Source organism: Scatophagus argus, chromosome 8 (assembly GCF_020382885.2).
Source record: "Scatophagus argus isolate fScaArg1 chromosome 8, fScaArg1.pri, whole genome shotgun sequence".
In the NCBI taxonomy this organism is placed as follows: domain Eukaryota; kingdom Metazoa; phylum Chordata; class Actinopteri; family Scatophagidae; genus Scatophagus; species Scatophagus argus.
This window is the reverse complement of record NC_058500.1, coordinates 1,944,413-1,958,048: the sequence shown is the minus strand read 5'-3', so window position 1 is coordinate 1,958,048 and position 13,636 is coordinate 1,944,413. Positions and strand designations below refer to the sequence as shown.

The following is a 13,636-nucleotide window of genomic DNA, read 5'->3' as shown; positions in this document are numbered from 1 at the left end:
TTTTGTTAGGGAGGGGAGACAAAAGAGAAAGTGGGTGATCATGGGATGACCATGAGGCCCTGGACACACACGGCGTCATGGATCACGCTGGTCCAGAAGCAGACAATGGAGACAGCTCAGTACTTTGTTGCTGCTGATTTGAAGGTTTAAAAATAAAGATGAGTTCAATGTTCTGCTCCTTCTTCCTCCACTGCTGTATAATTACCACCTGTAGCGAGCTCAGGTGAAGTCAGTCAGTCATTTTTTTGCCAGTGACTCATCTGCAGGGGATTTAACACAAACAGAGGATGATAAAGCAAAAATATCTAAAGTAATCTCAAGCCTTCCACAGACCAGCTTTAGCTTCTGCTTTGGTAACATATCTTTGTTCTCTCTTACCAATCTGCACAGAATGTTTTAAAGGTATATGACACCACTGATCTCATGGCACAAGCCTGTCTGATGTGCCTGGAATGTCCAAAACCCTCGAATGGGCCAAACCGTGGACAGAAGCCTGATGCCTGAAACCAGACAGTAGCGGAACTGCACATATTTATTCAGAGTGGTAATGTAGAGTCATCCGCCCGCCTGCACTGCCTCACAGAGCCACTCACTTAACCCTGTACGATGTGCTTTGGCATGTACCGACGTCATCACATTATTCATGAACGATTCAGTCATTCCTTTACATTCAGTGTTGTTGGAAAATTCAGTTCATGACCATCATGACCTCATATACTTCACATTTCTCTCAATGGAAATATTGACAAGGATGTTGTTCATACTAATGTTGTGCTGTTACAACACACGATACACCGCGGCACGGCTCAGTGCGGCACTTCGCCGCTTCCCGAGGAGCTCAACGCACTACAGACTCGCCATCTGAGGCAGAATGAATCAACAGCACCTACAGATCCAGTTTGTACAAAATATAGATGTCTGATAGAAAAAGATGTACGAACACACACATAAGTGACAGAAGAACTCATTTCTAGGAGAAAAATAAAAATGAAACAGAAGCAGAAATAAATATAAGGGCTCATTCAGAAAGAGAAAGAAGTTTTGCTCTCACTTTGCTCTCTCTCTCTCAGCTGAAACTACCGGAAGCTGTCGAACTACCGTCTCTAGAGGTACAATGTGGTATTACAGACGGGACGTGGCGGGGCTAGCTGGTTAGCATGCTAGCTTCCATAGATTATCTTTGCAACACAATGCAATGTGCATTGACTTTTTATTTGCGACCACCGTGATGAAGGTTAATTGTAGCATATGCATTTTTTAAGCCAAACTATTTTTGTATGTTCTTCAGACTAAATGACATATGGAGTCATAATTATAATCAAAAAATAGTTTGTTTCAGGTAAACCAAATTCAGGAGCTGTTTGTCTTTGTTTTACATCCCTGGAAACTGAGTATTTCTGGGCTGCTGTTCAAACAAAACAAGACACAATAAGACATCACCTTGACAGATGGTAATGTTTGATAATGAAATAACTGAACAACATGCCGTGGCAGGCGTCGGACCCTCACAACCTCGAACAAACAAACACAAGCAGGTGAAACGGGATAGAACTAAAACCTTCAGAAAGTATTCCTAAGATGCAGCGGACACTCGAGAAAGACGGTCCAGAAATAGAGGGACCCAACCCGTCCAGGAGAGGAGGAAGAGGATGAAGGGGAAAAGGGGATTAGAAGGCAGGCTATCCTTCCTCCCCTGCCCTCCTGCCGAGCACATGGCCAGGACAGGGCCAAACTGGAGTTATTTCAGAGCAGAGAGGAGCTAAGAGGCTCTTCCAGTCCTACTGTCCCCCGGCAGAAGGCTGAAGGTGAAGGGGGGTGGGGGGGAGGGCAGAAAATCTGTGAAGACCTTAACCCTCTGGACGCCAGGTGATCACAGCAAAGGCCTGTTAAAGTCTGTGGGTTTTTGTTTCATCAGCATGTGGAGGAGGAAGTCGCACACGTACGAGAAAAACATGACAGCGATGAAACATTTATTCCCAGTATCCACGAAGAATGTCTGATTGAACGTTCAGCCTCATTCAAGCAGGGAAATATCAACAAAATGTAAAACAAACACAAACCCTCATCCTACAGCATCAGTCGCTCACCGTCCCTGTCACTCCACATCTTATTCCGCCGCCGTGACCCCGCGGGCACGAGAGAAACTTCAGCCTTCAAATCAAAATCTGCCGACTCGTTTGAGATCAATATCTCTTGTACATTCAACCGATTCATCACATCTAAAACTATTTTCTGATAGCAACGAAGTGTTCACAACCTGCGGCAACTTCGGACAAAGCGTCTCCCGGGAGACGTTGCCATGGAAACAGGCCGCGTGTATGGTACACTCGACGCTCGGAGCGGATTTGTGCTTAAAGAGCCTGTCCTTCAGTTGGAGGACCTCGGCTCGAGCCTCCCCGTCTGAAAGCCTCTGGCCCCGCTGAAGGGCCCTTATGCAAGGCACCGAATTCTTATCAGCTGCTCAGAATGCAGAATCAAACTCTGACCTGCGTCCTGCCCGCGGAGGGCGGCATCACAACAACACTCACAGGGGACGCAGCAGAGACTCGTGAAGGACGCTCATGTGCTACAGGATGAGTCCAGTGCTGCATCCGGGTGTCCGGATCACAGGATACCACACTGCACTGCATCAGGACCAGTGAACGGACTGTGTATTCGTACGCTTTACTCTGTTCTGTAGTCGAGTAAAAGTAAAGACATCATGCTAAAATATTACTTTAGTAAAAGTGATAGACGCCCATATGAACGTTACTGAGTAAAAATCAAGTATTTCATATTACGTCCTTCAGTATCAAAACGTACAAGAAAATCACACAAATACTGCCAGTATAGTATGGTAGTGTATAGCGTATACTGTAGTGTATAAAATGATCTGATGTTCAGCATTTTTCTGATTGTCTGATTGCACATAAAATGAATGAATTTCAAAATCTCAGACTTTAGCTCTGATGCAGCAAAGTAACCAAAGTTTTTGAAGTTTTTGCAGTACAGAGTGCAGTATTCTCCTCCAAAACGTAGTGGAGTTGAAGTATGAAGCAACAGGAAATGGAAATACTCAAGTACAAGTGCCTGAAACTGCACGGACTGTTGGGTCCTTACTGGACCCCGATGACAGCAAAGGGACAAACAAGCGTGGGCTGTCTAATGATGTCTTCGTTATTGTTCCTGATGAGCTTGAGGCCACCGCCAAAGTTCTTCACACCAAGGAACCCACACTGACACAAACCCCCATCTGATCAGCTTTTGTCTCCAGGTCCCCGAGTTCTGCACCTCATATGGATTTTACAACGTTTTACTACAGGAACACATGACCAGAAAACCGCCTCACATTCGACTCCCCACCGGCCTCAGGCGAAAACCACAGTGAATCCCACCGCGGCGGGCTGCCCGGCACCGGCACCGCGTCCCGGCGGTCCAGTCTAACGTTTCAATGCTCGGCACGCGCCACCAATTGTTCCTCACTGTGTGCGGGTGCTTGGTCATCCGGCATCACCCACACACACACACACACACTGAAGCGAACGTAAACACACACACGCGCGCACGCTCAGCCGGCACGCGGTCATGAATGTTAATGACGGCTGTCGCAGGACGGAGCGGCCTGCTGGAGCCGCACAATGACCGCCACACAGCGCACATCCGAGGAGCAGCTTTAACGAGCTGCAGGCGGTGTGGCGCGGTGCCCGCTGCCCCAACACACACACACACACACACACACCAGCAGCAGCAGCCCGCATGACAGCAGCACAACAACTTACTGAGCCGCTCCAGTCGGCTGCCAACCAAATGCAAAGTGCGCTAAGGGAGCAGAAGCGTTCGTTTCCTCCTCAGTATGGCATCGATAAATGATGGGAGCGCCTGTCAGCTCAGCGTCCAGCCGCGCGGTGCGATGTGACCGCAGAGGAGGGGAGGGGAGCTCCGCAGGCTGCTGCACGGGCACCGCCGTGCAGGACGCACGGGACGAGGGCAAACACTGGAAAACACCCCGCGACGCAAATAAACACCGACACACGCAGAAAACGCTCTCTTACCTTCACTTGTGCAAGATTACAAACATGAAAGAAGTCGTTCGCCACGCGCGTTTCCACACTCTTCTTCTACTGTTTCCGTCGTTTGGTGCAATTGTTCATTCATTCGCCTCCGGCGTGTCTCCGTGTTTATTTTAAAAGGACAAAATAACCGGCTGCGTGACGGGAGGGACTGAGAACGCACAGCAGGACCCTCAAGACTCTCTGAGGCAACCGGGAGGGAGGGAGGGGGCGGGGCCAGGGCTGCTGACATCACAGCCGGAGACAGACAGAGACAGAGACAGACAGACAGCAGGAGAGGCTGTGCTACACACCCAGTTTAGTTTGTTAGGTCCACTCATCTAAACCTGACGCACGCGGTAAATCCTGCGCTCCGAGGTTTGTAATGTTGCTTTATTTATGTTCACATCAAACAGCAGAAAGATTTCGCTGTCTGTAATCTTCAATTCACCATCACCTCTCTGTCTGTCAGCGTCTGTAGCTGTCAGTCCTGAAGCGAGGCCGTTAGATGTAGCTCAGTGTACCTGATAAACCGGCACCGAGACGATTTGAACGCCTCTTCCGCCTTCCGTTCATACACCTGAACATACACCTTGCTGTTCATACACCTGAACAGAAGACAGAAGACCTGACCCGCTTTTCAGCTATAAAGACAAAGTCATCCTCTCCACGTGTCCACGGGGCCCGCTTTGACACAAACGTGACTGACCGCCCAAGTCACAGAAACTCCAACAGGAAGGATTCCCACTCTGTGGAACTTCCGGTTATGTAGGGGGCGCTCGTGAGGTGGTCCAAAATAAATGGGGGCTTACGGAGCTGCAGCCCCAAAAGGTAATAAAAAAAAATCTTTCGATTTTCTTTATGTTTTCAGAGTAAGAGAGAATAGATACAACTCCATTAGAGTTTTTTTGTTATTTAGTCGTAAATCTTTAACCGACCAATTGGCAGAATGCTAGTGTTTTATGGGCAAAACCGTCTGCCCTGTAAGAAAAACAAACGGCCTTCAGTATTTTTCTTTTCAGTTCTGATATTTGATCAATATTATATTTGCAAAAACTAAAATAAATTTGCTTGTTTTTGTCCAGAAGTAGCTGTAAATAATCATTTCACTCCCGTCCATTGAGGATGACTCCACGAGTGTACTGCAGCTAACTTTGGGTACAAAGGGTAAACCCACTGTCCACTGTGGGAAGTGGACAGGCTGCGTCCATGTCCACTAGGTGGACTGGTTCACGCACAGCAAGCCGACTGTGGACGCTCCACAAGCTCCTCCACATCGCTCATCACTAAAGACTCTTCAGTTTCTGCCAGAAGCAAATTCTGACATTTAAGAGGCTGGAACCATTCGATGCTTGATTAAATGTTTGCTTGAAATTGAACCAATTAATCGATTATCAAAAATCAGAGCTGAAGACATCAGGTTTCATGTGATCTGCAACAGAAAACGCTTTGTTTCTGTCCTGGCAGATGCTCTTCTCTGTTGTATTCGTAAACACAAGAGTGGAAGAATTAATTAATGCAAGGATAACAAATCCTGAAGGATGTGCAGAAAAACAAGCAGCAACTGCACTGACAAGGGAAAAAATCACCGAGAAGAAATCAAAAATCCCAAAATCAAACAGCAGCTGTGATTTGAAACACAAAGAATCCTGTGGTGCAACAGGACGTTTCACTCAGCTGAGGTTTCACTGACCTTTACACTCAAATATTTAAATACACACCAGCCACTGTCCATACTCATGAAGCTGCAGTGTGTGTGTGTGTGTGTGTGTGTGTGTGTGACAGAGAGAGAGAGAAAGACCAGCATGTGCCCCCCTCATACATTTACATGACAAACCCGCCACCTACAGGCAGAGGGGGGAACTGCAGGGTAATTCGCCATGGATGCACAGGACCAAGAGCTGAGGGAACTGCAGCACAGGGTGTGTGTGTGTGTGTTGATCAGGGTTGCTTATCACTTCCTGTGCCACACACACTGTCTAAAAGACCTGAATTACAGCTGCTTTCAGCTTCTGTGGAGATCCAGATCCAAATCCAGTGTGTGTTTTAGCCCTTTAGTTTAAAACGAGCATCTCTGTCACACAGTCCAAGTTATGGATTCAACCCGTCCTGTTTCCAGTGCAGCCTGAGGGGAAGCAGCAGTTCCAGTGTGTCACAGGGTGCTCTCACGCCCCCTCACACCCTCTGTGCTGTGCACTGACAGACCACAGAGGGGATTTTTCTGGCCGTTTCCATGGCACTCCTGCTTTATTGGAGAGTATACACCGGAGAGACTCGGGGCAGATGGTGGCAGAATAAGATGTGATAAAGGTCACAGTCCTGGTGTAAACCCACCTGAGGGCTTCATGCCAGGAGGAGAAGACTTCACGTGTGATCTCCGTGTCGGATGTCAGACGTGTTGAGTGTTTTTAGGATTTATTTGTGCAGGCTCATTGTATTGTCTTTGTCAAAAGGTTTTGTGCCCCCACAGTCTGCCTGACAGGACGACACGGCAGGCAGCCGCTGAACGCCGGATTCTGGCTGTCTGTGGTTGGCTGACACAGCAAAAGGTCTGGTTAGGCTTAGGACAAGTAAAAACTAGCCACACATGTTGTTACCTCTAAGCTAAGCTATGAGATTTAACAGTTTGGTCCATGATTAAATAATAACGTGATGTGAGAGGCGAGAATGAAGTATGTTGTCAGCGAACATTTTCCTGATACGTTCCAACATGCAAAAGAACTACTGTGGCACACAGGTTGTTTATTTATCGAATTCTTCATATTGGTTTTCTGTTCTAGTTTATGTTCTATGGCGTCACCCTGACCTTCACTGCTTCCTGCACTTAGCACAGTGCGAACAGAAACATCTGGCTCAAACATCAGTTTCAGGCCGTGGGACATGTTTTTCTGCATTACTTTCTTCTTTCTAACACAAATTCACAAACGTTCGTTTACTTTCACTTGATTACTTTTACTTTTATTGACTACTACTTTTCCAAGGCTGTTCTACCGACGAGCATTTTATCTCAAAACGTATGAATTATTTCTGCTGTCTTCTCAACAGTCTTTTAATAATTATAACAGACCAACCCCCAACCCCTACACACACACACACACACACACACACACACACACACACACCTCCTCCTCCTCCTCCCAAAAATAATGAAATGTCTTTCCTCTGGAGGTAGCTGAAATAATGGGCAGAGAGAGGGAGAAGGGGAGACCATAAACGATAATGAACCACCTCATTCTCCTTTTTTAATTCCTTCTCTGGCTCTCCACTCCCCCTCCCTCCCCCCTCCTCCCATTCCTCATCCTCCCCCTCACATCCCACCGTCACCTACAAATTTTCTCATTTTTATCTTCACCCCGGCCGAGCACATCCGCCTTCTCCCATCCTCGTTTTCACTCCCCTTCCTCTTTTCTTCAGACAGGCAGAGCCACCGCCCTGCCATCTCTCTGTCCTCCTCCTCCCCCCCTCGTCTCCTCTCTCCTCACTCCTCACTCACCCATATCTGCACTGTCTCCTACAGCCCTCCCCCCTCCCCCCCTGCCAGGAAGCATCCTGGGTAATTTCCTCCTCTTATTGAATTGGGACAGGGGGCGGATGGAGGGAAAGATAAAGGGATGGGCAGATGAACAGAGGCTTGGGATGAGTGCTAATGGGGCCAGTGGAGGATTCACACATCACAAATATGAGCTTCCTCTTCCTCCTCTTCCTCCTCTTCTTCTGTGTGCCTCATTTTGCCTCCTCCTCTCTCGCTCTCTTCATCATAAATACAACCTCAACAAAAGACTGCGACCTTTTTCCACAGAATACTTTGCTATTCGACTGTCCTGCACACGGTCTGCTTCCCATAACACACACACACACACACACACACACACACACACACACACTGAACCTAATGCTCCCTCATGTCCTATGTTATTTCTATAGGTGAGTGAGTCATTGCTCCTCTATTCCTGTCTGTACTTTTGCTCCTCTGGGCTGCACACTATAATCTTTCTGCAGCGCGCACGCACACACACACACACACACACAATCCATACTGTCTGCTAGACCTTCACCTGAACTCTTCTAGCAGCAGGTTGAAAAGCACCAATTGAGAGCTCACTCCCAAAAGCAATCAGCAGCGACAGAACACCTGAACCTGACACAAAATGTCAGGATCGTGACACGACGTTTGTGCTCAGAGCAGCTCGTCAAAAACTCATCGATTAATCGTGAGGCCTGATGTGAAGCAAATCAATGTTGAGTGACGCAGTCAGGGCCGTTTTGTTCACGTCACATGCAGTCTTATAGCTTCTATGGTTTTATTTTCTACGCTAAGTTTTGATTTTATTTTGCCTTCACTGCTCTCGTTGCCGAGGAGACTCGAACCACCAGCTCTGCTTTTAACAAACGTGAAGCGAAACGCGGACTGAAAAACCTGCGCCGAAACTTGATTTTTTTCCTCCGTTTTGAAATGCTAATGCTGTTTCAAAACTTCCTTCACGTGACTTGACCCGAGGTGAGAGATGAAGAGTATTGGCACGCGGCCTCGTCCACTGAAGGCCAAGTATTGATGAAGTGAGATGTCAGTCAAACGGCTGCAGGCTGCGTGCAGCACACGACCATCTTTTATTCATCATCACAGTTCGCTCGTGTTCGCTCGGTCGACGCCCACCGCGTGCAGAGCGCGACTTCACGTCAGAGGCTGAGGAGAAACGGAAGAAAAAGGCGAAGGAGCTAAAGTTCCAATGAAGAAAGACACGACACTTAAAAAAGAAAAACGTTCTGCTCTTTATGCAACATCAGGACGAGAATCAAGTCAATCTGTCAGTTTGAACTAATGAGAACGAAGGTGACAAGCAACTCCTGCAGGGACGAGTCAGAGTGTGTGTGTGAGAGTGTGTGAGTATGTGTGTGTGAGTGTGAGTGTGATGTGAGTGAGTGTGTGAGTGAGTGTGTGAGTGTGTGAGTGTGTGAGTGTGTGTGTGAGTGTGATGTGAGTGAGTGTGTGAGTGAGTGTGTGAGTGTGTGTGTGAGTGTGATGTGAGTGAGTGTGTGTGTGTGTGTGTGTGAGTGTGTGTGTGTGTGTGAGTGTGATGTGAGTGAGTGTGTGTGTGTGTGTGTGTGTGTGAGTGTGATGTGAGTGAGTGTGTGTGTGTGTGAGTGTGTGTGAGTGTGTGTGAGTGTGAGTGTGATGTGAGTGTGTGTGTGTGTGAACGTGATGTGAGTGAGTGTGTGTGTGTGTGTGTGTGTGTGTGAGTGTGTGTGAGTGTGAGTGTGATGTGAGTGTGATGTGAGTGAGTGTGTGTGACATCATGGATGTGTTGTGGTTCTGTTTATTTTCTGGAGCCCACAGTGTAATTTAGCTCAGCAGGACACGTTGCTGGGACAACCAATCACGGCTCTCTGACATCATCAGTGTGCTGCTGTGCTTCTTCAGAAAACTTAACTGCATGGCTCCAAGTCATCAACATGTCATCTTCACTGGCCACTGAGCTGTGGCTACACGAGCCGAGGCTGGCTATGCTAACACACAGCTAACCAATAAGCTGCAATTACATTATTGATCGTCATTAAAACAACAGCATTGTGGTTTGGATCAACACGAGGACCCGAATGTGTGTGGATGTTTGACTGTGTGTGTACGAGTGTGTGTGCCAGAGAGGAAAATGGTAAAGCACAACGTATTGAAGTGTGTGTGTGTGTGTTGGACAGACAGACAGGCAGACAGACAGGCAGACAGACGGGCAGACATATTGACATTCCAATGTAAATTGGCACTTCGGTCTCTCTCTCTCTCTCTCTCCTCAGCTAATTAACTTGACGCTCAGGGGCCTGGATTAATTGGAACAAGCTCAACCCTCCGTTCCCCCACCCGTTATCTAGACACACACACACACACACACACACACACAGGGAATATGACTGACAGCGAGTGTGTCGTACTGATAGTCACACTGGTGCGGGGTAGAGTGGTGGTGCTGCTGTTGTTCAACAATGTGGTATAAACCAATCACTGCACCCGCCCACACACACACACACACACACACACACAAGCACCACCTCAGCTTCTTCTTCTCTGTTAGACATGAAACTCTGTCGGTTTAAAGGTTCACCGTGTGGAATTTGCCGGTTGCTATTTGTAAACACACCTTTAAAGGTGCAGCAGGCAGGAAGACAAGAGAGGCAGAGGGCAGCGGGTTCTCTGCAGAAACCCACACCAACACACACCTCAGTGAGTCGCAGTGGGTCAAACGAACGTCAGACCGGACGTCCGTTTGTCTCGTTTGGTCGTCACATCAGAAATCAGCTTTCCGATCGGAAAACGTTTCCACGTGTCGTTCTAGAGCGGCGGTACCCAACCTTTTTAGCGCCACGGACCCGTTTAATATCAGGCCGTATTTTCACAGACCGGATAAATACAACAAAATAAAATGATAAGACCGACATAAACTGGGGTATTTTTTAAATATAACAATAAACGTGAATCCAATGCGTACTCGCAACTTTATTAGCAGCGTCTTCGTAACATCGCGCCAACAACATTACATTAGTGACATCCTCTCTGCCCTCAACGCTCTCTGGTCGCTATGGTAACATTTAAACGTGCCTTCAAAATAAGATACAACGCAAAAACAAAAAAAGTGCATGAAAAATACAACTCACCATAACGCTGAATCGGTGGGAGCCCTGAGCCTGTTTCTTTGTAACGAGACGGTCCCATCTAGAGTCTTTCCCGTTTCTAGAGACGTTTGTTTTTACTCATTTTGCTAGCTTGTGGGTTTATTTTTAGCACGTGACCGAGACAAGCGTCTTGACATGCATCAAAAGTGAGTCATAGACGAATGTAACGGAGAGAATCCGGTCATTTTTCAAAATAAAACATCGTTCAGACTCAGATAATCAATAAAACGGAAATAATGCAAGTTACTTATTGTTTCTGTGCGACCCGGTACCCAATGACCCACGGACCGGTACCGGGTCATGTTGCTTAATTTTACATTTAATGACTGCTAACAAGTCCAGCTACGTCGTCACGTCGCTGTTTGCTCACGTCCTCTAGAACAGGACCGCTTCTGTTAACCAACATGAATTTCACTAACCAAACAACTCTTCAGGTGGTTTATTAAGAAAAAAAACACAAAAAATTAAGTAAGGCTTTTGAACTGTTGTATGTATGTATTTTTGAGTGTTTTTACACACTTCTTTGCCCACATCCACATACACGCAGAGAATAAAAACAAGTCGTCTCATGCTTAACAAGGAGAAATGGTTTCGGCCCACTGACCTCCACGAGCGTCACACTTACACACTCATATTCCTTCTCATTACAGTGTTTTAATTGCTTGACGGCGTGCGTGGGAGTTTTCTTCCTACCGAGGCGCTAATGGGCCTCCTGTTTTCCTCCTACATACTCGTCACAAACAATACTCAGGCGCCCTGAAGAACTCGCTGGTTTAAAGATTCACAATCTGATCCACTCTCAAACAAAACAAAACAAAGCAAAAAAAAAAACCTCCCGAAATTCTCACGGCGCACAGCACAACACAAAATGCAAATTCTGCCCGACAGCCTCAGGTCGCTTAGCATGTGACCTCACGTACCTTGTTGTTGCCCATACACTGCAGCTTCATCTGTTTCATGTAGGTGGTGGTGAGAGGCATGTTGTAGTCGATCACCTCCAGTACCAGAGAGCTCGGCCTGTCGTTCTCTGCAGAGGAGATGAGAGTTTTAGATGAAAAAAGCAAAGCAACAGCCACATTTTCATTTTGTTACTGTGAGTTTTCTCCTTCTCCTTCTATATACATGATATAGACAAAAGTATCCAGACACCCCCCTCTCTGCGAGGCTGTTTTTCAGGGGTTGGGCTCGGCCCCTGACTTCCAGCATGACTGTGCCCCAGTGCACAAAGCAAAGCTCCATAAAGACATGGTTGGATGAGTTTGGTGTGGAAAAACTTGACTGGCCCACACAGAGCCCTGACCTCAACCCCATCCAACACCTTTGGGATGAACTGGAACGGAGATTGTGAGCCAGGCCTTTTGGTCCAACATCAGTGTGTGACCTCACAAATGCTCTACTGCATGAATGGGCACAAATTCCCACAGAAACACTCCAACATGTTGTGGAAAGCCTTCACAGAAGAGTGGAAGCTGTTAGAGCTGCAAAGCTGTCTGTGTGTTTACAATGAGATGTCATTAAAGTCCCTGTTGGTGTAATGATCATGTGTCCCAATACTTTTGTCTATATAACGTACATCGAGAGGGGACAAATTCCCGTCCTCTTCCTCTTTGTCTCTCCAATCCACAGATGTGTTAGGTTTGTGTCTTTCACACATATCAAATCAGCATCTCTATAATCTGTGCAATTACCGCGTGAGAGGTCATCAATCAACCACGTCAGCTGAAAAAACTTTCTCCAAAAACACCAAGTGAAAGTAAAAGAATAAAAAATATGATTAAAATCACCATAAAACCAGCGAAATCCTGCTGGCGCTGCTCTCCTGTAAGATGTTTATTTTTATCTCCATCTTCATGACGTCTTGTAGCTACTGAAGTGACAGCCGGTTGGTCAAAAACTCATGAGATGCTGATGCAGTGGCGTTATCATGTCAGAGAGGAAACACTAGAGGACCCTCTAGAGCCCTCTAGAGCCGGAGGTCGAGGAACAGGACCGCCTGACTCTGCTGGGGCCTTGAAATCCAAACCTAAAGCTCATCTTGTCAGTAAGTTATTCGTTCTGTGGTCTCTTCCTGTCTCCGCTGTCCTCAGTCTCTCCTGGTTGTCCAGATGCTCACTGCATGTCTCCCTCTCCCTGTGTGTGTGTGTGTGTGTGTGTGTGTGTTCATTATTTCCTCAGAGAGGGTCTTGAGTGTGTGCACACTCAGCTGTCTAACCGTTTTAATTAAATTTAAACCTTAAAATCAAAGCATCAAATGAACTTTTATTTCTTTTGTCATACAAAACATACAAAGTCAAGCCCTGTCAGTGAACCTAGTTGTGTCTGTTTTCTGTCATCCTGAGCGTCCCGACTGTGACCTGGGTGTCCTGTCTGTCCTGAAGGGACAAAGCAGTTTTTGGTCCTTTAAAGGCCAGGTTTTAATAGCAGCTGAGTTCAGCTTTAGGTCTGAGTCTGTTTTCTATAGAAACTACAAAAACCTTTCCTTGAAAAGTAGAAAGAAAATAAAAAATGAAATCACATTATCAGCCTCGATCTCTCCACACCCGTAAGCCCTTCCAGCCGTTTATCTACTGACCTCTTGAAGGACGTGTCTAACGTCTGGATTGTCTAAAGGACAGACGTGAATATGGGGCGCGAGATCAATACAGCTGAGCAGGACAGACAGGACCGTCACTATTGATTGGTGATTGATAGGTCTGTTTGAGGACGGGGGGACACAAAGCTCGAGCCACTTCAGATCCAGCTTCTTCAGCTGTTTAGCACAACGCTGCGACGCTGTTTTACTGTGAAACTCCAGAAATGGAAGCGCAGGCAGTAACAGCAGATAACGACTGCATTTTCATATTTGGGTGAACTGTTCCTTTAAGTCAGACCAGTTTCATTTAATGAGCCCAAATTCACAGATTTGGCTACATGGGTTTTACAGTATGTACATCACATGACAGCCT

The 13,636-nt window shown here is 46.8% G+C and overlaps 1 protein-coding gene across 1 annotated transcript in view; it reads right to left on the bottom strand.

Annotated features, from left to right (window-relative positions):
- The window catches only part of LOC124062752 (nucleolar protein 4-like), a 103,235-nt gene that overhangs the window by 60,757 nt on the left and 28,842 nt on the right, over nt 1-13,636 (bottom strand). Inside the window, exon 5 of the mRNA XM_046395683.1 lies at nt 11,612-11,718. Within this exon, the coding sequence (XP_046251639.1) occupies nt 11,612-11,718 (107 nt within the window). The remainder of the gene's footprint in view (nt 1-11,611; nt 11,719-13,636) is intronic.